The sequence below is a fragment of the Conger conger genome, chromosome 17 (assembly GCF_963514075.1).
Source record: "Conger conger chromosome 17, fConCon1.1, whole genome shotgun sequence".
Taxonomy (NCBI): domain Eukaryota; kingdom Metazoa; phylum Chordata; class Actinopteri; order Anguilliformes; family Congridae; genus Conger; species Conger conger.
In genome coordinates this window covers 27,658,941-27,683,075 of record NC_083776.1, presented here as the reverse complement: position 1 = coordinate 27,683,075, position 24,135 = coordinate 27,658,941, and the positions used below count along the sequence as shown (strand labels likewise).

Below are 24,135 nucleotides of genomic sequence, written 5' to 3'. Positions count from 1 at the left end.
GCCTCTCTGGCACATTTAGTTTGAACTGGGTGATTGACAGCTTTCATATTATACATTTATGGCGGTGGGATATTTCCTGGCTGGATTTCAGATGTACAACTTTGCTCCGGGGGAACGAGAGCAGCCTCCTGCCTTTGAACCTTGTCATAAGGAGTCCAGTCCCCCAGCTGCCTCGGTGTGTTCATACTGCCTTTTGTGCTCACTGAAAGAGCTGGCACCCTCCCGGTGAGTGTGCGGTCAGGTAAGATCGACTGCGGCCATTTCCGAGGGGCACGGTGCTTGTTTGCCAGAAAGATCTGAGATCTGACTGGGCCTTTCTGATGCTGTTTGTTCCACTCTTGCTCCTTTGTTCCATTTGGGTGTTGGGGACTCCCTCCTGCCAACTCACCCCCCCACCCTAGCCCCCTTTCTGAACTAACCCCCTGTGGTACATAGCAGGTTTCAGGCCCATAATGCACAAGGCTCGGGGGATGAGGGGTGCAAGCTGTTGACACCCCCCTCCCACTGTGCACAGATTGGAGTGAAGAAGTCACCATTTCTGTTCAGTTGAGCGTACAGATGGCCACTGACACTGATGGACAGACACTAACTCACTGGCAGTGAGCCTCCGCATGCTGGCTGGAGATATACCCTGTTTCTGAAACTTTACAGCACTGAAACAGACCAATAAGTCAACTTAATCTCTTTCAGAGTACAAGTTAGAGAGTACAGTTTATTATTTGATTAAATGTATCCTGAGACTGATGAAATGTGTCCCTTCAACCAAAGTAGGAAGTTTATTTCAAAACCTTCATTCTAACAGTCTAATAGCCACATCCTCAATCAGGCTATATCAGTCTGGCCATGTAGTCAAACCTTGGTCTCATTCGTGTGATGTTTCCTCTGCAGCTCAGCTGAGGTGTGGTAAGCGCTCTTAGGTTAAATGGCTGCCGTTCATCATCCTGGCTCTGGCTCGCCGAGGCATGGACTCCACTGGACCTCTGAAGGTACCCTGTGGTCTCTGAAACCAAGACGTTAGCAGCGGATGCTTTAGGTCCTGTAAGTTGCGAGGTGGAGCGGTCGTGGATCGAATGCTCGGTTGGGTTGAGATCTGGGGAATTTGGGCAACACCGAGGACTTTTTGCCTTGTTCCTGAAACCATTCCCAAACAATATGTGCAGTGTGGCAGGGCACATTATCCTGCTGAATGAGGCATCAGGGAATACCATTGCGATGAAGGTCTGCACCCATGATTAGGTAGGTGGTATGTGTCAAGTTGACGTCTGCATGAATGTCCAGACCCAGGGTTTCCCAGCAGAACATTACCCAGAGCATCACACTCCCTGCACCGGCTTGTCTTCTTCCCACAGTGCATCTTGGTGCCATCTCTTCCCCAGGTAAACGGTAAACACGTACCTGACCATCCACATGATGCTAGAGAAAACAGGAATGATCAGACAAGGCAACCTTCTTACATTGCTCCAAGGTCCAGTTCCGATGCTCACGTACCCATTGCAGGTGCTTTCAATGGTAGACAGGGGTTAGCACGGGCACTCTGACTGCACTCGGACTAGCATGGACAGTCTGCTACTACACAGCACAATATGCAGGGTGTAATGCATCGTGTGCTGTGACACAGTCCAACACCCTGTCGTCGGTTTGTTCCTCCTCTGACCATTGTCAGTAGGTACTCACCACTGCAGACTGGGAGCACCCCACAAGCCTTGCCGTTTCCAAGATTTCCAAGACTCAGCTGTCAGGCCATAACAATTTGGCTCTTGTCAAAGTTTCCCATTTCTCCCCCATCCAACACGTTTGCTGACCATCTAATGTATCCCAGACCTTCACATGCACCGTTGTCATCTGTTAGTGGTCATAATGCTTTGGCTCATCGGTGCATATAAATACTGTTGTTGTTTTTATTCTTCTTTTTTTATTATTATTATTCTCCAGGGTACATCCCTGCCTATCACCCAATGCATGTTGGGATGGCTCCGTTTATATATTTATATATTATTTTGATATATTTCACTTTCCCCCAGTCTAAATTCTGTACAAAATGAGTTTCTTTCCTGCAGGGTGCTGAGGGCTGTAGTCTGTGATTTGACGATAAATGGAGGGGAAGGAGAGAAGTTGAATGAGGGGATAAACTCTCCCTCCATTCCGGTAGTGGAGTGAGCTGCAGTGGGAGCATTATAGTCAAATTTCTTTTTTTTGGTTGAAAGAAGAAGAGTGAAACATGACACCCATTCCCAACAGGCAGTTTCTTTTATGTTCCGTACACTTTTTTGGATACATTTAGAAATGATCTTTGTAGTATTATTTCTGTAGGTGACTGTATTTCACAACATCAAAAAATAAACACTTCGGTACTTTTTAAGAGCACTTGGAAAAGTTCTTCAAGGAAAATAGTTTGTGTTATTTATTTTTCTGCTCCACTGTATGTGGTGTGCAGAGGAGGTTAAGCCACAAAATGAGCGAGAAGAGGTCAGAAAAGTAAGAATGCCCATATTTCCCTCATGAATGTTATCTGGCAGTTCACAGGTGCACAACTCTTCTGAAAACCACATTTTACTGTATTAATATTTATTGTGATGCGTCCTGTGTTATGCGCATTCCCTGAGCAGTGCTGTCAGGATCGGGAGCAATCCCAATTGCCAATCCCAATTTTGCACTTTCACCACATAACCAATGAAGATTTCCATATGTCTGCTTCTTCTTCTCCTGAGAAGAAAGCTTGAAATGTATCTAAATGAAATGGCAGTGTGCCATGGTAGCTAACCCATTTTATTTTTCTTTTTAAAGCGGGTAATATAAAAAATGTCAGCTTTGTAGTGCCAGCCACTTTTCTCAATTTTATTGAGGGCAGTGGATGATGTGTTCAACATGCTCCTCCCCTCAGTCAAATGACAGCAGGCGAATGGCTCCAACTCTGGCAAATTTTGCCAAGGAGATGAAAGCCAAATTGCCAATGTACCTCTGAGCTATCTTCTGTGCAATTAAAGCCTGCTCCATTTCCAAGAGAATGGGAAATGTGCAATGAAAGATGGATGCAGGTTTAATATCCCAGAAGAGAGACCAAGAGTGCATATCGGATAAACCTTATGAAATAAATGGTCTGCTGTATAACTAATCAATTAGAGACAACTGAAATGCTTTTCTGATTATTGATTTACGAAGAAAGAAAAACGGTGTGAATTGATAATATATCCTCATTAGTCAGTTTACCATAGAATAAAAAATTGCAAACCTAAAATGCTGGCAGATTTCAGGAGTTATCGTGTAAATACTCTGTATTTGGCTCTGATATCTATTACATATATCCACCAAGATCATGTACTTCCTGATGAAGTTACTTACTGTTGAGATTAAAATATTAAAATAACATTTCCTTGTATTTCGATGGGTGAATAAATGAGTATATTAATGCATATGTTTATCCTCTAGGCTCTCTCATATTAACCTAAGAGAGATGTCTCTACAGTCTTCAGTTATAATACTCACTCCTAAATTATGCCTGTGGATCGGAACTGATGACACACCGGACGTTAAACCAATCAGTGAAGCTCATGAAGACCAAACTTTAGTAAAAAAATAAATTTAATGAGCCGCGCCAATGGGCCGTGCAAAATACTTACATTACCAGAATTGGGGAGAATTGAGTTTTCCACAAAGCCAACTGCTGCACACAGGAAATATGTGAGGCAGATAATGTTTGGAGGGCGCAGTGCATAGCTGGCAACTCAAATGTGGTATATAGGGATTATTGCTTTTCAGAGTGCAGTCTGGTGTGATTACATTTCTGCCAGGAACATCAGATGGGTACTGAAAAGGCATTTTACTGCATTGTAATTTTTATTTATATATTTCTGTATGTATTTATTTTCATAAAGCTCATTTTTTGGGGGTGGAAAAGAGATTCCCTTATCTTCAGTTCTGATGGGGAGCTATTCTGCATTTGCATAAAAAGTGCAAGTACTGTACCAATCTTTAAAAATAGGCTATTCACAGAGTTCTCAATGTGCATCTCGAAAGTCCTCTTATTCTGTAAAAGTTAACATAATACAATTTATTGAAGATCTCCAGAGTACCATGCAGAATACCCTCTATGCGTAAATAACATATCCATTGATTTTGCCCAGAAAATGATTGATATCGCAATGCGTACAGTAAGCATTACTCTTTGTGCGCTCAGTGTAGGCTATGTTTGTATTGGTCAGCTTTCCTATATAAAACTGTGATTTTTGAACCTCATTATCAGTCAATTCAAAATCTCTATTCCTTTTCACAGGTGGACTGCAATCGCCATGGGTTTGTCATATAGCTACTGATGCGTTTTATCGCTAAATTACATCATTACTGTGTTGTGGATAAATATGAAGTGTTATTGCCAATTTTCCGTACAGAGAACCTCCTCTAAGAGTATAAATTAGGCTTGGCTCTTTGAGAGAAGATTTGAATCTTAAGCAATCTGCCCAGTGGTGTGTACATGTGTGAAGTATAGTAGACATACCCAGGTAGTTTTCAAAGCTATGTGCTGATACATCTTGATAGAGAGCAGGGCTGATTACTTTAATTTCCTTTCATTTGAGGCTTTTGGTGAACACAAACATTTCACTTGAAACATCGTTTTTTTTTATGATTAATTATATTACATTTTAGCCAAAAGCAACAAACACAGCTTAATTCATTTTTACATAAAATCCATTTGTACAGCTGAATATTTACTGAAGCATTTCAAGGTAATACCTTGCCCAAAGATACAGCAGCACTGGCTCTACTGAGAATTAAACGTACACTGGAGTTGTGTAAGCCCAGATCCCTAAACATTATGTTACACTGTCACCATTAGCAACCAGCATTCGTTACATTATTTTACATTTCATTTAGCAGATGCTTTTATCCAAAGAAACATACAAAAAGTGCATATCAAGGTCATAGAACAAACAACAGAACAGGTCGGATAACTACAATTAGTAGTTAGGCCAAGTCTGCAACTACCATCCCGAGACATCTACAACTTCAGGAATTACAATACCGAGAAATACAAATTCAATAGTCCTAGATTAAAGTACACAAATACAAGAGGCTAAAGATAGACGGGTGAAAAACAAATAGATTAGGGGACTCCCGCAATGGAGTCAAGGTACAGCATGAAGAGATGGGTCTTCAGACTATGGTGGAAAATGGGCAGTGAATGAGCAGTTCTTAAGGGAATGGGGAGGTTGTTCCACCACAGGGGAGTTGGGGTGGAGAAGCTCAGCAGTCGGGACAAGTGAGAGCCACGTGGCTGGCCTGTGGCCGCAGAGCGGTGTGATCCAGCTGGTCAGGTTCTGTTGTGCTGATCAGTCTTTCGACTGAAACGATTGCTTGTCTCTTTTCTTTTTTGCAATGTAGACTTGAGAAACTCTTCTTATAGCACCATGTCCTAATTAATAAGCAATATAAATTCACAGGCTCAGCCATGAGTCTTCGGTGAAGCTTTATGATTTTCAGTGATGTCACATTTACAATTTTGACTGTCTGAAGCCGGGTATTTTCTGAAAGTGTGTGCCACACACGATGTAATAATGAAAGATGTGTGTAAAGCCCTGCTGAGTGAGCCAGGAGCAGGCTTGTATTTACAGCCCTCGACAGACGGCCCGTTCTTTAATGAGCACCGGGGACAGGCTGTTAACGTCTGAGCTGTGACGTGTCCCTGGCAGCCAGGGCACCCTGGCTTCACCCCTGACATTTAGGTGGGACCTGAACCCGGCGGAGGGGGAGGGAGGGGGTCATGTGGGGCGCGCTGGGAGTGCGTGGCTCTTTGATCCGTAAGGGCTCATTCCAGCCGAAGAGCTGGCTGTTTTAATAGCACACAAAGCTTGTATCCGCTGAGTTACGAAGGGGTCCTTTCATGCTGTTCCGGAACGTCGACCCCCACCCCTCACCCCAGTGTGGTGCTACGTCAAGCGAGCTGAACTTTGCTGTAAATCACTAGATTCCCCTCACCCCCAACTGACTTTTCCTGAAGCAGACAGATGAGTCCGTCCATCCATCTTAGTCATCTTGCCATTAGGTGCTCTTGTGTTGCATTGGCATGGTGTCTAGCATTACCTCTGCATTTTTGTTTTCCTCTCCAGCCCCGGGCGCTAGTGCTGCTAGTGAATTCCTGTCACATTTTACAGGACCGTTCTGTTCCATAGTACCTGGCAGTGTCATTTCCCTCATAGGCTTCCCTATTTATAACTGCTTGCAGGATAGCAACAGAAGAACATGAGGGCTCCTCTAAATGCACAAGAAAGGAATTCTGTGCCAGTACTCAACTCAACTGAAGTCCTGTGAATGCCACATAAATAGTGTAGAAATGGCACCAGTATTTAAAGATGGAAAGAAAGGCTGAAATTGTGATGACCACAGGCGTTTAAGTCCTGTATTCCGAACCTCCTGTTGGGAAGGATATTCTTACCACAGTCTGATAAAAACCTGTTACAGCAAGATGTCTGATTTTCCCCAAAAAATGTTATGAATTATGTATTGCACATTTTATGTGCTTTTCTGGCTTGTACCTCTGTGGACTTTGTGAGTTTGGGGGATTGAAAATGTGTCATGAACAGAACGGAGGAAAGAAAATAACTGAATGAACCTTTGCCTACAATTGTGTTGTGCGTGCGTGCGTGCGTTTTGGATAAAGAAGAAAAGACATCCGGAAAGCTGCTTCCTTGTATAGTTTCCAGTATTGCTTCATCTGCTGTTTTCGCTGAAACTTCCTGAAGTTTCCCCATCCTTGCCCTATGGGGTTTTCCTCAGGAGGGGGGAGAGCGGAAATAACTAACGGTTTTCGTATTCTTATAATTCTAAAAATATTACCAGAGCTAGATTCATTTTTTTTTTAAAATATGAACAACATTCAACCCTTGCCTGTGATTACATACCATAATGACATTTGTGGCACATAGGCTACAATTCACTACCAATTTCACTGTGAATACCAGGAGTGAAGAAAAATGTTAGATTTAACCCCATGGGTGAGGTAAAAACTAACATGTTGGGTGTACACCTACCAGTCTTAACAGCTGTAAAAGTTCAGACAAAGTAATGTAATTCTGTACAATTCGATGGAATAGGATACAAACACAGTATTTAATGTATTAATTGATTAATTTATATGTTTTTACAGTCTACCTATATCAGTGAAAATCTATGTAAATGAAGACTACAAGACTGTAATTATTCTCCGGATATCAGTTATGTCACCATGTAAAGATAAGTTATTTTTCATTAATCGATCAAAGTAAATTTTGGCTCTTTATGAAGTTCAGGTCTGATCCAATACAATAGGCTGTTAATTTCTTTTTTTTTTCTTTTTTTTTTTACATTGTCCTATCAAAGACCTCTCTTGGTAGTTCCTTATTTCTGTGAACAAACAAAGATGACTGTTGATTTTTTGAGCTATCTATTCTATGCTCATTTATTAGGCTTAAACTGCACAAGGCACTTGAAAATAAAAACCCCAAAATTGTATAAAACAGTTTTTAAATATGTTATACGTCATCTGATGCAGGCTCACATTCAGTAATCCTATGGCTATTTATTCATCTTGAACAGTTTAAGCCTAATAAATCTAGGTCCTACGATTCTTTATTGTATTGATTTCCTGTTTGGGAAATCTGGGCTTTACCCCACTTTCACAAGTGTAGCCTTAAGAAATATATCATAATGGAGTCTATTATTTGCTAGCTTACACCTGCTGTCTTTGGTGGTATAAGTAGCAGCATATTGTTACTGTTAAGCTACTTTCTGTCACTGGCAGCACAAATAAAACACCCCATTAGATTTAACCTGCCTGGGGTGTCTCTGCACTTTTGACGGGCTTGTAATCCCAGCAAACCAAGCATGCTACAGTGGTGTGAAAAAGTGTTTGCCCCCTTCCTGATTACTTTTTATTTATTTATTTTATTTTTTTTGCATGTTTGTCACACTTAAATGTTTCAGATCAAACTAATTTAAATATTAGTCAAAGACAACACAAGTAAACACAAAATGCAGTTTTTAAATGAAGGTTTTTATTATTAAGGGAGAAAAAAAATCCAAACCTACATGGCCCTGTGTAAAAAAAAGTGATTGCCACCCTTAGCAGCAACAACTGCAATCAAACGTTTGCGATAACTTGCAATGAGTCTCTTACAGCGCTGTGGAGGAATTTTGGCCCACTCATCTTTGCAGAATTGTTGTAATTCAGCCACATTGGAGGGTTTTTGAGCATGAACCGCCTTTTTAAGGTCATGCCACAGCATCTCAATAGGATTCAGGTCAGGACTTTGACTATGCCACTCCAAAGTCTTCATTTTGTTTTTCTTCAGCCATTCAGAGGTGATGTGTTTTGGATCATTGCTGGTGTGTTTTGGATCATTGTCCTGCTGCAGAACCCAAGTTTGTTTCAGCTTGAGGTCACGAACAGATGGCCGGACATTCTCCTTCAGGATTTTTTGGTAGACAGCAGAATTCATGGTTCCATTTATCACAGCAAGTCTTCCAGGTCCTGAAGCAGCAAAACAGCCCCAGACCATCACACTACCACCACCATATGATGTTCTTTTTCTGAAATGCGGTGTTACTTTTACGCCAGATGTAATGGGACACACACCTTCCAAAAAGTTCTACTTTTGTCTCGTCAGACCACAGAGTATTTTCCCAAAAGTCTTGGGGAGCATCAAGATGTTTTCTGGCAAAATTGAGACAAGCCTTAATGTTCTTTTTGCTCAGCAGTGGTTTTTGTCTTGGAACACCGCCATGCAGGCCATTTTTGCCCAGTCTCTTTCTTATGGTGGAGTCATGAACACTGACCTTAACTGAGGCAAGTGAGGCATGCAGTTCTTTGGATGTTGTTGTGGGGTCTTTTGTGACCTCTTGGATGAGTCGTCGCTGCGCTCTTGGGGTAATTTTGGTCGGCCGGCCACTCCTGGGAAGGTTCACTACTGTTCCATGTTTTCGCCATTTGTGGATAATGGCTCTCACTGTGGTTCGCTGGAGTCCCAAAGCTTTAGAAATGGCTTTATAACCTTTTCCAGACTGATAGATCTCAATTACCTTCTTTCTCATTTGTTCCTGAATTTCTTTAGATCTCGGCATGATGTGTAGCTTTTGAGGATCATTTGGTCTACTTCACTTTGTCAGGCAGGTCCTATTTAAGTGATTTCTTGATTGAGAACAGGTGTGGCAGTAATCAGGCCTGGGTGTGGCTAGAGAAATTGAACTCAGGTTTGATAAACCACAGTTAAGTTATGTTTTAACAGGGGGGGGGCAATCACTTTTTCACACAAGGCCATGTAGGTTTGGATTTCTTTTCTCCCTTAATAATAAAAACCTTAATTTAAAAACTGCATTTTGTGTTTACTTGTGTTGTCTTTGAATAATATTTAAATTTGTTTGATGATCTGAAACATTCAAACATGCAAAAAAAAAAAAAAGAAATCGGCAAACACTTTTTCACACCACTGTATATCAAAACTATGCAGTGTCATAGTCACTAAACGACTGTTTACGATGACATACATATGAATTCCTTGACATGCACACAGAATGCAGTAGCCGAAAAACACTTGTAGGTAGCCTAACCACACTTTTGGCAATATCTCTTGAAATATTTATCAAAATCTTTCTTTGGATACAAAGAGATGGTAGTTCTGCATATTTAAATAAGCTGAAATACGTTTCTCAAGCTCAAATGCAAGCACCTGAGAAGTCTTTGTTACATTTTGGAATTCTCCCCTACCTGATTTTTCTCTCCAGCCTGACAAATTGCACAGAGAGCAAATTGTAATGAGCGGTAATAAAAGTGACACAGAGTGCAATCCAGGGTGATGCAAAATAGCATTTTCTCTCTGAAGTGGTGATTAGAGGAAATGGCTGCAATGCTGCAGATAATTCGTACCTCAACCTCAGCATGACCCCCTGAGTAATGTTCATGGCATTGCAGCATCTGCATTGCCATTTAAAACCTCATTTGTAAAGGTATATTGAAGGAAAATCTGACTATTTTAAGTATCCGAAAGCATTTTCTGCAGCAAACGACTGCCCATTTGAACTGAATGTCGGGCTGGGATATGGCGTAAACAGAGCATAGCTAACTGTGCTGTGATCTTGTGTTTATTACCTTGGAAATAAGATTCAAATTTGCCATCAGACATGGTCTGGCTTTGTGAATAAGGGGACGAGGGAGTCTTTGAGCCCCACTGCTGCCCCTCAAGGCCGCTTGTGTTGAAACCTCAGGCCTGCAACCATCCTGGTTTGTGACTTTTTCCTAAGACAGACTGCCTGCTCACCCAAGAGGCTCCTTCATTCAGAGCTGCACCTCCTCTCAAACGTTATTGAAGTGTCTGGGACTAATATAGTTATACACAAATTTTGCCATTTTTTCCCTTGAGATGGTGTGATTAATAAAGTTCCTTGTGAGCATCACTACGAATGCAGCTTTGGCATGTTGGCAGGCCTTTCTGTAAAAAAAGTAACACTGTCAGCTCTTTTTCCCGGTAACATTATCAACCCTTGCATTAGATTCTGCCCAAGAAAGTAAGTATTTTCCTAGAGCAGGATCTAAAAAAGAAACCTCCAATATATATTTCTGCATTTTTCTTAAAGTCCACGATGGAAATTCAAAGCTTCCTTTGAATTTAGTGAAATAGATTTTTCACGTACTGATCACATGTGTAGGGGTTCATTTATACATCTCTCTTCATGCTACTTTGAAGAGTTTCTTGGAATAAGCGGGAAGGAAATTCCTTACACAACCACACAACCAAGTTTTTTGGATAGTCTCTATGCTTCAATAATTTCAGGTATGAATTTCTTAGAGTAATTCAGTTCTGATGGCTCTTCAGAATTTCAATTTCGATTTTTGACTGTTGCATTGGTTTTCGCTCACTCTCTCTTACTTACGAATGTGTACACATGCACACATTGTGCCAGGACAAGAGTGACAATGGATATGAAATAAGGTCCTGTTTCTTCTTTTTGTGAATATTGAACATACTATATTTTACCAAATAATCATGAAACCATCTGTCTAGGCTGAAATAAAAACTTTTTTCTATGGACAGTATTATAATAAAGCACAACAGGATGACATGCCAGGGACCAACCATTTTGCAATACAGTGCTTTAACACAATGTTTAACGCACAAGAACATGTTGGAGAAGCCTCTGTTCAGACACATATTTAAGGTTATTTTCCTGACAGACTGTGTATTGGTAATAGATATCCACACACAGTTTCCTTCCCACTGGGAATTATGCAAATGCAGACAACAGGTAGCTTAGGTAGGCAGTTTAATTAGCCACTGATATAATATGTTGTAAGACATAGACACTGCAGGTTATCATAAGTGTCTTTCCTTGTGTTAACAGTAAATTAACATTAATGAGAAGTAATGAGGAATAATCCAATTAATAACTTCTGTTTATGGAGAAGAGGACCATCACCTTCCGGCATTGAGAGAGCAAGAGTCTGTGCACTGAGACTGCAGGCAGACCCTTCACACACACACACACACACACACACACACACACACACACACACACACACACACACACACACGAGCGCATACACGAGCGCACACAATATGTCTTAAATATAATTTGCCCTTCAAAACTCAGGCAGAATGCGATGAAGATTCCTGTGTTTGTCATTATCATGTTGTTTACATAGAAAATTAAAGGAATCATATGCAATTTGTTTCATATCAAAAGTATCCCAGCCTTTATGGTTTGGAATTTGCATAATGTGTCTCAGACAATCTCGTCTTTCATGCAACCACTCAGGCCTCTCTCCAGCGCTGAGTGGGCTCTGTAATGACTGAATTACGGTGATGTGTTTCCAGTAATTTCCTCTAATGCATGTCTGTCTCCCTGCCTCACAGCCACTTCTGGAGCTGAGATGGTTAATTACGGCAGCAAGTAGGAATATTTTCTCATTCCTAGTATTCCAAAACAAATATCAAATTCGCTTTAAATACAATGAAGCCAGACGTATCTTTGAAACTCAATCCTGGAATCTGAAATCTTTCATTTGATTTGAAACTTTGCCTTGAAAAACCCTTTTAAGCCGGCAGTTGGCTTGGTTAACTGTTGTAATGAATCTATGAGTTATCTCTGATGCATTTCTGCTTCAGAGGAGGAGGTGAACTAGGTGGGACGATGGCCAGACCAGCCCTCGTTTTCAACCTCTCGGCCTTCTCCATCTCAATATATTTAAAAGACCGATGTTCTAGTTTCCCTTTTCGATCTGTACTGAAGGTTAATCCACTTTAAGTAGTGCTTAGTCACCTCCTCTGAAGTGGTTTGTCGATAGTCGTAACATTGTGCCAAATTAAGATGGCTTTGACATCTGGAGATTGGGTTGTCTTCATTCCCACAAAAACAGTTGTGAAGGGCCCTTCTTGTGGATCACAATAAGCTTCAACCAGTAAAGACTCCACTCCAAGTTCATAGCAGGCAGACAATTGGATGATATCTCTGGAAAATATGACCCTTGCCACATGTCTTCTGGATTTTCAGTGAGGTCCCATGGTTCAGATGTATGGCAGAGTACAGTTCATGGACAGCTTCCGGAGGAATGCTACAGGTGTCAGATCAACCACTGGAGGTGCTCTTGAGGAATGAAGGCTGCCCTGGTTCCGCTGCTTCTGTTGGACTCAATTAGACACATTCTGGCCCAATAAGGTTCCACCTCCAAACTGTGGGGTGTATCATCTTTCTGGAAACCAGTACTTTAGTTTGGAAGGCCTCAGACAAACACTGCTTGAAGTCACAGTTGGCTAGCTATATTTACGTGAAGCTGATTTCCTGTTGTTTCTGGCCTGTTGTTTCTTGCTTGAAAATTGAAAGCCAAAAGTTTGTGTTTTCCTTTGTTGAAATGCCTAATGTTAGAATGAACTTAAGTCATTCTTAAACAGCAGGAAGCATTTCTAAGCTCATAATTAATGCACAGGAGGCATTGTTTGTTCAATGCAGTTTCATATGTCCACAGTCCACACCTAGTATGTGTCCTTTTCTGAGTTCCACTTTAAGGCAACCCTTTTAATCTGAAAAAGGAAAACAAAAAAAGGCAAGTCTCTTTGTTTTCTTCTTTTTCTTCTTGTTGTTTTTGTCTTGGCTTCCAGAGGACTCTCATTTGGCATTTAGTGCCTACCTGCAGTGTGTGCTTATTGATGAAAATGACCTTAGCCACTGCTGTGCTCAGGTAAAAAGCTGTGTGACTGGGTTTCTGTTGCTTGTTTACTTGTTTCTGTCTCCTTGGCTTTATTCCAAAGCCCTTAAATGGAAAGGTCACTTTCTGCATTTTTATTTGTATTACTTCAGTTGTAGTTTCAGTTGTCAGTTGGCCCAGGCAGGTTTTATATGTAATGACGGATAGCTCAGGTACTTATGGAAGTATCTGTCCACCTGCCAGCTGTTACCGGGGCATTCTTGGGTTCTTTTATAAAGCAAGGAAATCTCAAGTCCAGAGCAACTTGTATTGTGACATTCTCACAGATGACTCATCTCAGTCTATTCATTTTATAGTGCTTATTCACATTTTTATCCCTCTTGGGTCGGCGGTGTCGCAAAGGTGGCGTAAAGAACTTTTTGTCCCTCTTTTCTTTTCAGTTCAATGGTGTGCAGTCTCTTCACTCTAAAGTTAGAGGAGCAGAGGACATCATTTGTTCAGCTGGCCTGGTCAAGGGGTAGCCATTGCGCTGTGTATGCTGTAGCCAGGACACTTGCAAATTGAAATTGAAGCTATGATTATGTCAGTCTAGGAAAAGAGTTTTGTAACATTAATGGGCATTATTTATTTGAGCCTGGATTCACGGATGGGTACAGATAGAGATTGACAGGCTGAAGAAGTAAGGATAACTAGTGTGCTGGAGGACAGACTCTAACCTGGCTGTTCTCTAATTGAGGCTTACGAGTGTTCTTCATCTTGGGGTTAACCCTCTGAGGTTACGCTTGCGTAGTCCTCTCTTGACACATCTATGCCTACATCCTGGAGACTGTTATTAATCTGACAGTTTAAAAGGGATTTTTCTTCACAGTTGAAAGTATTCTTCAGCCATTTACTACAGTGGCCGTCCATGGTCTACCAGTTTGTTTGCAATTGCTGAGCTTACCAAAGCATTCTTGTTTCCTAACAATGTGTCAAACAATTGCTTTTGACACACCCGTTGTTTTGGCACTGATCGATTTTTATTCCTTTTTCAGCCTCATGATGGCCTGCTTTACTGCTTTACTGGTAGAGAGGGAATGTCTGTTGTTTGTGTTTACAATGGCACAGGTTTTTAATATGCTTCTGATCTTCCCTGCCTAGAGAAGAACAAGCAGCAGCTGTGCTGAAAGGGGGGTGATCACAGGGGGAAAAATGCGTCTCACATCTCCGTATGATTTCCAGGGTCGCTATCAACCTTTCCTTAAAGAATGGAGCTCGTTTTCGAGAGACAAGCAACAGATTCCAAATGCCAGTTCTACACCTGGAATCACATTTCCTTCACTCCTTGTGCATGAACTAATGACGCAAAGACACCCATCTGGCCTAGCAAAACAGATGAGCTCCACTTGTGAACTAAAACGGGGGGGGTTCAGTTCAGTATAGTGCCATTCCTTCACAGATCTCAAAATGTGAATGCAAATGCTCTGAAATTGAAACTGATAGTCTGCACTTTGACCTCCTATTCATTGTTTCATATCAAATGTGTTGAATATATTGGAGTCTAAATTGTGTCCCTGTCCCAATACTTTTGCAATTTAACTATAGGAAGCTGTAGCACTTCTTTCCTTTCAGCAGGCTTCATAGAAAATGAGCCCAACCAAATGAAGCAGTCAGAAACTTAAGTTACATTGTCACTATTGTTTCTCTTCCAGACTAATATGATAGCTGTTTTTATGGTTGAGTCATATTCATAATTTCCCCTCAGTATGGCACTGACAGATAACAAGGCATTTATTACAGCATTGTGTATTTTTTGCACGTTGGCACTTTATTTCAACTGCGTTGCTGTCATCTTTTACTATCTACGTATGCTGGTGTTCATCAAACCTTATTGTCTGTGGTGAGCTGTAAGTCGGTCTGCATAAAAGCATCTCCAGCATTAATGTAAATGGAATGTTAATTCATACGGGTACAGAGCGGGTGTTTGCTGTTTGTGTTTCAGCAGTGGATTTATTTCAGTTTTAACATGTTTCTAATCTTCCTCCCTTGAGAAGAAACAGCAGCTGTGTTGAAAAGGGGGATAATCCCAGACAGAATCATGCTTCTCATGTCTCTGTATGATTTCCAGGGCTGTTATCACACTTCTCTTGAAGATTGAGGTAGATATGGTTATTTCTTCTTTTTTTGGATGTAAGGAGACGAAAATCCATATTTAATTACCTCCATTTACAATGAAAAGGGTGTTAGGTGAAACAGGATAGACTATGGGCACTAAAATATATCTCTTGTGGAAGGGGTTCAATGTCATGCGAGGCTTTCAGAAATTACCTGACGGTTTCCATTCATTATGCTTGCATTCTGCCGTTTGCGTGATAGCCATCTGCTGTGCTACTGCTAATTTTCAAGCGTGCATGTGCAAAGAAACCTGTGTGCTTTCCAGACAATACATTGAAACTGTTTTAGCATCACTCTACGTTTCCTTGCTTAATGTCGGCCTTCTGCGTGCGGTTGTGGCTGCGAGAAAGACTGCGTTACGCGATGCAGGCACACCGCTGCTCGCCAGCATCAGAAATGTAATGAGATGAGAGATCAGCCCATTAATCTCGCGCTGCCTGTGCACCTGTTACCGCACGCAGCACCATAACCCAATAATCCGGCGATGATGACTGTGTTAATCTTCCACGGTATCTGTTACAGTCCGTGCTGCGTGCCTGTCGTTCCCAGCAGTCTGTTGAGAAATGATTTTATCGACGATTATAATAATAAAAGGATTAGTAGATTACCGCACCCGCAGCGCCTCGCGTGAGTGTGTGGTGTTAAACACACGGAACAGGAAATCAGTCAATAAAAGCCCCCTCATCCTCTGCTCCGCCCGAGTTTTACACTGGTGTGTTCGGCTGACTGGACCAGCAAACCATACTGTCCAGGATACAATACAGTTTGATACCTTTGTTGTTCATTTCCATGGAAATTAATTTTCATTACAACACTACAAGTACACACAGCACACCAGGACACCTATTGTTGTTTGTGATACCACTCACAGAATTTGGACTCAAATCCACAATTTATTCAAACATATTTTGAAGTTTTCGAAACACCGCCTTTACTCTTATCAGCTGTTCCTTAAGCCTCCCATCCACCAACCCCTCAGTACACCATAAACCCCATCATAATCCCCATCATAAACTTAGTATTTTTAAAATGCTTTCTACAGTCATCTGTCCTTGCATATCTCTGCATGCAAAATTGGAAAACATTTCACCCTTCAAGTCCAAACGAATCATTCAGAAAAAAGTTTGAATAGGCGTGATTAAATGCTGTTTTCAGTGTTAAACCTTTGTAGCTTTTGGCTAATTCAATGGTTCAATTAAATTAAGTTCAATTAAAATCATACATATTTTAACAACTCTAATTACCCAAGCTAGTTCACTTTTCCCCAGTTATGCGGAGGCTGTCATTGCAATTTGGACAATTTCATGACTGACGGCTTCGGAGTCACATGGGTATAGTATAAAAATATTTTGTTGTTGTTGTTGTTGTAGCTTTGTTTGCACATGGTACAGTAACTTCATCAAAGACACATGCTGTGCTTTGTTTTATTTCTTATTTTCCCTGTCGCTGTCAAACTGCGGTACACGAAATGTGTCACCTTTTTTCCCAGTGTAATTGCTTGTCATGAGCAGTCCCACAATTCCCTCTTCTAATTTGAGGAAACGCTGTTTTAGATTCTGTTGCATCGAACCAGATAGAAGGAGAATGATGTAGTCTCAAAGGGGTTTCTGGTGTTTGGTTTATTTATTTATTTGTTATTTATTTTATAAGTCTCTTCTGAGAAGTATGCTGTTTAACTTCAGGGGTGCAACATTGGTTTTCTTCTGAAACTGGCACTAGGCACCGCATTAAAAGCAGCACGTTTTGCCAGCAGGTTTAGCAGTTGGCCATCATTACTCTCACAGGCTGAGCAGCAGGTTAACATATGTTGGAGGAGAGGGTCTCGCTATTGATTCTTATCACAGGCCTCCTCTGATGAGCTTGTTATATAATTAGCCCTTTACTTGCACTGCAAACGATACTCTAAATAGACTTATTTTGGCTTTGAAGTCAGTGGTTCAATCCATGTTAATTCCAAGGGGGAGAAGGGGAAGGCATTGAGGCGGCACTGAATATTAATGAGCTTCTGAACCTCCAGCAAAAGGGGATGAGAGAGAATGTCTTCGGTCAGCTGTTTTTCAACTGATAAGTTGTATTTTTATTTATTTTAGGTCCGTATTTTCATCCATAAAAATTGAAACCATTTCCAGGGGGGCATGCGTGCTTGTGTGCGAGTGTGGTGGGGTGCGTGCTACACACACGGTATTATTGGGAGCTTGTACAGCACTTTTCCCCAAGTGTGCGGTTTATATTTCACTTAGTTACCAATAACTGTAACAATGTCTTGTGGGGCTGTAAGGTAATGGGAAACCCCATCAAGCAATTCAGTAATTACTTTAAAGTGGCTGAGTAAATGTTTTTTGGGGAAAAATAATTGGATTCTGACCAGAACCTTGTGTGAAATATAAATACAAGTAATAAAGCCTACAGGCGGAGAATCAGTGTTCCCCAACCTGTTTTCAACGGTGGAACACTTGGCAAAAATCCCATGGCACACTGAGGAAAAAAGAGAAAAAAAACTAAAAAACTTGCAGGCAAAATTTTCCATATGATGTCATTTTTTTAATCAAAATTGCGCTTTATATATTGGCAGACATCCATTCATCTACTGATTGTAGCTTATTGTTTCATTGGGGAACCCCAACGACTTGGTACACCAATTGTACTTGATGACTTTGCATGCCGGGGATATCACTGATTCCGCAATCGTTTATGGCTTTTCGGCAAACCCATTGGATAAATAATGGTCTTTGTAGATTCTATTGTTTCCTACCCATGATGGCAACATGTGAAATATGTGTTTTCCTTTTTATTTCATTGGATTTGAATCTAGACCTAGACTAAGAACAATATTTAATGAGATGCTATGAATGAGTTTCATTTGTAATTTTTTATTTTATTTTAAAGTTTGTTGTTTTTCTTTTTTTGCACAGCTTTGCTGCAACAGTTTTTCTGTACTAATAATGACGATGACGTTACAATTATGATGGTAAATATTCATTATGAATCAATATGAGAGATCAGCATATACATTATGTGCCTCATACAGACTACCGAGAGTACAGTTCCCTCTTATTTTTACCCTGAAATGGTGAAACTGCAAAGATACACCTCAGGATGACTTCATATTCTCCCACCGTCAGCATCTTGCTCCGAAAGTCGTTAAGCCACACTGTTTGTGGCTCGCTAGCTAATTTGACCTATCCATCAGCCTGGCAGACAGAGCCCAAGCACTGGCCTTTCTGAGGAACAGTGTGGAAGAAGTGGAGCTAACGACGCAGTGCCATCTCTGCGCGGTCCCTCGGGGGCCCCGGCTGGCTTAACGGCCCGTGTGCCCGGTCTCCTGATTAAAGTCACCCACCGGCGTCCGTTCATCCAAAGCCCCTGGAAACGTGGCAACACCTGAAGACAAACGGCGTTTTCACTTGATCAGCGGGGCTTTAATGTGGCGAGGCGGACTTGTGGCTGGCTTCCGACGGACGGGAACGCTGCGACCGCGTTTGAAGAGGCGGGGGCGAGTTAGAGAGCCTGTGCATCGGTAGAAAAACACACTGGGAGATGACATGACACAACAATTAAAAGCAATGGGACAAACACATCATTCGGCAACGTGTCTTTCTTTTAACCTTGTACATGCTCCATACGACTGGCCTGTATATTTATAAGATACACCAGGTGTTCGATGTCAGGGATTCACAGTTCATTCTCAAAGTCCCTTAATATGACTGCCCTGTGGCTACCCTTATATCAGTAAAATGGTTTGTATTTGACCCCTTTATCCAACACCCGGAATGGATTTTTTACACATTTGTAATTGGTGAAAAGTATCAATTATCAATGAAATTGAATGTAATTGATAAAAAATTTTAAATTAAAGTACAGTATTACCAATGGTGGGACAGCCACAAATCATGACTTCATCAAAAGCAATACTGGCACTAGTTGACAAGTTGTGATATGCTGAAATATGAACAAAAATGTCTTTATATGGGAATGTTTTTTTTCTCAATTTGGACCATTTGGAATCCTTCCAAGCTAATCTATACACTGGCTAATGCTCGAGACACAGTGCATTTCGTAGGCAGGACCCCTAGCATCTCCTGTTCCTGATCTCACAGCCATTCAGTTCTCTGTGAGTCCTCCCTGCAGCGCCAGTCCGCTGAAGTGTGACCGTGTCCGTCAGTGATATTTAAGACCTCATCTTTTCCATTCCCTGGAACACTGCCCATCACTGTGAACCTGAACGTCTGTCAGACTCTCCTCAAAGTGACCCGCCCCAATGCTGTAAGCTGGCTTTGGAAGAACCAGGCGGGCTGGCATTAACCCCTTGCTCAAGATTTCCTATTGCTGATTCTGTTTTTTATTTCATCTTATTTCATTTATTTAGTCGTTTTTTAAGTCTACATACTGAGTTACCAATGTTTTACCTGACACTTTTCCCAACACTGAAAAGAACACTGAATAGTTTTAACTGTGTGTGCAATGCCATATTACTGAATTAAGCCATCATAACAGCCAAGTCTTATTAGCACTAGCAGATCACCAGCTCAACAGCAGAGTCATTGGACAGGAAGTGGACATCTGTGGGGAGCATCCAAGCCAAAGAGCTGTATCCCCATTGGATAGAAAGCAAGCCAATGAGCTTGTCCTTTCTTTGGACATAAAACAAGAGCTAACAGAGGGCACTGGCAGGAGGCAGTAGCCACCTGAACCAAGGAACTGCCCTGCTTTTGGACAGAAATTGGCAAAGTGCCCTGTCTGTTATATTTCACGCATAAGGTAACATAGCGTAGACCTACAGTATGTACTTTCAGCAGCCAGCTTATAGCTGAAACGGGGGGAGAGAAAATGGAGAAAAAGAGAGAAAAGACGCAATATGTTCCAAGCTCTGGTGCCAGTACCACAGTAGACAAATGCACAATCTCCATGGTTTTCTTTGTGTCTATTCACAGCACACCGCTGACTGCCATATAAGACAGGTGTGAGACAACAGGCCTACTGTGAGTGATGAGTTGTGACTGGCAGTCTACCTGTCAGACTTTACACCATCTGGGTTTCTGCTTTGAGATGTGTTGGCCATGGCATGCACACACAGGAGTGCGGCAATATCTCATGTTTCTGCTCATCATCAATTGTACTCATAAGAATACATAATGACAAGAGCAGGCCATTCAGCCTATTGATTTTTTCTAGATGATCTAACTCTCCCATTTTATTCACTCTGATCTGTGTAAAACATGGACTTAAAAGCCTGTCTCCTATGTAAATCTTTCACTTCATAGAATATTAATTGCAGTGTTTGTCTTACCTATTGTAGTACCAATGACAAACTGCTATAGCAGGTTTCATTCGATAAACTTTGTCCATTGATGATCACTGATCACTAATTAATAATAATATACCATTTAGCATGTCATAAATTATCATGCTGTTAAGCCTCACACAGCCCTCACACGTCCTGTTAGAATAGTTTAGTGCAGCCCATGCTGAGATCCAATCAGATTTCTGCACTCTAGGAATCCCTCCCCACCTCCAGTGCATGTAAAGTGACTGAAGTTCAATCAAGGAGAGAGCGGGAAAATGAATGTGTGTGACCCTGTGTTCCCAGGTCAGCTTCTCCCCATCCTGCATCCGTGCCCTGACCAAGATGCTGTACTGCCCATTTTGCCGAAACCTGCCCTTGGCAAAACCCTGCGGGAACTACTGCCTCAACGTCATGAAGGGCTGCCTGGCCAACCAGGCTGACCTGGACCCTGAGTGGAACCTCTTCATCGGTAAGGTCCTGATGCTTTTTGAGGTTTTTTTTTTATTGGTTAAAAAGGCACAGACTTTCATAATGTTTTGGTGATGCAGGAAGTTGGGTTTTGCGGGTGCGGTTCAGGGAGTCTCCTTGGTGGTCATATTCCACTCCACCGTGTGAAGGTGGAGTTGACAGTTTACGCTCATTGCCGTTTCTTCCTGTTCCCTGGTTTCCTGCTGCCTCTCTTTGGTTCAAAAAACACCTTTGGGGGGGTGGTGTGAGAGCGAGAGAGGCGGTAATCATACGCTCTGGATTGCGGGTAGCTGTTCAGCAGGATGTCATGTAGCTCTTGTTGTTGAACATTCTCCAAGACTGAGCACATGAAAATAACACTCCTCCCCCCTTATTTATTTAGGCCGATACTTTATCTCCGAGCGTGGGAGCTGTTTAGAGACCTGGAGAGAGCTTCACTGGAGCATGTTGGCAAGTAGCACGTTCAGAAGCGCCAGACGAGCCAGCCATCAGAGTAGGAGCAGGCCTGGGATGTCTGTGCTGTGATAGCTGAGAGACATTTCCTCCACAACATCTCAGCTCTGTGCAAGACGTAGCCAAGCAAGGTGACACATGATTTGAAGGAATTGGAAGGGAATAAAAAAAGATAAAATATGAGGTTTCTATTCTTGGTTTCAGGGTGGTGTAAGGAGTCGCAGACAGTGTTGAGGTGGAGTGGCCTTTGTTGCACACCTTTTGGTAGTTTAATGCGTAGATGCTGAAGTTCAATAGCGGCTTGCTTTTTTACTTCAAAGTAGTGTGTTGTTGGCCTTTACTGGTCCCCATATGAGTTTAGTATAATGGAGCTAGCCAATAGCAATCATTTATACAATTTACAATTTGATTTTTTATAGTACTTGGTCAGTAGAACAATAAAAACGAAAACATTCAATTATGATCAACGGCACCGAACATTTCTGTTGCACCATCCATAAACAGCAAAAGTCCCACAATAGGATCGATTATAATCTTTAAAAGTTTAAAGTGCAAACGAGGTTTAGTGCTGCAGTGGAAGATATACCCTATACCCTTGCATTTGGAACCTGGTGGAGGTGTGACCATAAACCACGATGGATTATGGGCAATCTTGCTACAAATTTTAGCTCCGCCTGTTACAGTCCGAAATGCAACATCACTGCCCCTACTGGACCTCGCAAGTATTTTTTCCCTGCCAAACTGCCAAATATGAAAATTATGATTTCATTGAGAATCTTTGCCCTGTCAACAAAATACAGATACCTGAATATAAAAGGTAATAGGCATACAACTTTTAGCACTGTGTGCTATCCTGAGTAATCAGATCCGACAATATTCATTTGCCGTTTTTTCTTCTTAAAGGTATTTTGACATCCCGGAGCTGAATTTGAAGCAACACTATCTTCACTAAACGATATGTATCATTTCATACTAATGGCCTGACTAAGTTTTTCTCAGTGAGAAAAGCTGCAATGATTGAATGGTGTCAAGAGTACCTGAATCTGAAATTACACTGAACCCTCTCTGAGTACAGGAGCTAATTGCCTCATGAGTTATTCTCTCTCATCCACTGAACATGCATTTTTGCTACAATAGATGAAAGATCCTTGTCGTTTGTTCTTTTTTTTTTTACCTTTTTTTTAAATATTTCTTTTAAGAGCTCTGACATTTCATATTCATTTTAGGCCTAAAGATTTTCAATTAGCGTATGGTCAGGCCGCAAAGAGATATTGATTTGGCTTTTGGAGAACAAGTGTCTGCTCCCGTGAGCATGTTTCAGGTCAATAACCTCCCTGCATGCTTTTTTTATATATATATTTATCGAGCTGCAATGAATTAATCAAAGATGGAGTTATTTTTTTTCTCATAAAGAGTCGACCTTTGTTCTGTCTCCCACCCATGTTATTAATGTAGTCTCATTGTGTGGCCTTTGCAACTCATGTTGGGCACAATATATGAAAGGCTGAACCCCACCATTTTAATAATATTGCAACTGAAAGCATGCGTCATATGAAAATGACCTCAGTTGATGTTTACTTTCCTTTGTTAGTTCCTTTGTTGTCCATTCTGGACAAGAACTTCTGCTAAATGAATGTAGCACAATGTAATGTTTAGCGCAAAGGTTAAATTCATCATCCCCCGATGGATGAATGACCTTCCCCATCGGCCAGGAAGGCCAATTCACTGGCTGCTTTCATCTAAAACTCACATTTTCAGACAACAGGCGAATGTTTGAAGTAAATAAATAAATGCATTTGCTCAGATCCGACCGCTCTCAACTCTCCTCTTTGTGTGCAACTCTGAAATCCATTTTCAAATCGCTGTGAGAGAGTACATTCAGCTTATACAGATTTCAGTCTGCTAGTGAGACAATCCATCCATTGGAACATCCATAAGACTGGCTTTGGTGAAGTCCGCAAAGGAATCCGAGACATTTGCTAAGTAGGCTCTCCCTCTCAGAGGCCATCATGATCCCTTCTGTGTGTGCTGCTAGAAACAGGCCCATTGGCTCAGGAGTCTGTTCCATAAGCCAGGAATCCTTCCATGTCCCATATCTCCTTCTCTTTTTTTTTGCTCACAAAGCGATTCTGTATACAGAGAAATGTAGGGGCCATGAAAATCTTTTATGTACTTCTTTAACACGACTGAAACTTCTATTCTAGCTCTGTCTTGGAAGCATAATTTCTAATGATGCTTAAATACTTGTCAGGCAATGTCTTTCACATGCTAAGGCTTTGAGTTTCTACACCAGTGGTTCTTCAAGTGATTTGAATATTTGTCTGGATTAACCAGTGCTAATTGTCATTAAATCTATTGACTGTTTTAGGCTATTCCAGGTCACATTTCTGTGGTGGAATGAATGTGAAAGAAAAGCATTGTCATAACTATAATTCAGTAATATTCATCAGGTATTGTATCACTATGGTTGAGAGATGAACTCCAAAAAACATTACAGATCCCAAACTTAAGAACAGAGGCTTCTTTGCTCAACTGCAGATGCATTCAGCATTCACTTTCAAGTCGCTTGTAAGTACTGGAGAGATGTCTGGAGGAATGTCTTGTGATTCGC

At 41.4% G+C, this 24,135-nt stretch overlaps 1 protein-coding gene across 3 annotated transcripts in view; it reads left to right on the top strand.

Moving 5' to 3' along the window:
* The window catches only part of LOC133117064 (glypican-6-like), a 235,340-nt gene that overhangs the window by 124,954 nt on the left and 86,251 nt on the right, over nucleotides 1-24,135 (top strand). For all 3 annotated transcript variants that reach the window (XM_061227159.1, XM_061227158.1, XM_061227161.1), the window contains exon 4: nucleotides 20,907-21,072. In XM_061227159.1, coding sequence (XP_061083143.1) covers nucleotides 20,907-21,072 — 166 coding nt within the window. The remainder of the gene's footprint in view (nucleotides 1-20,906; nucleotides 21,073-24,135) is intronic.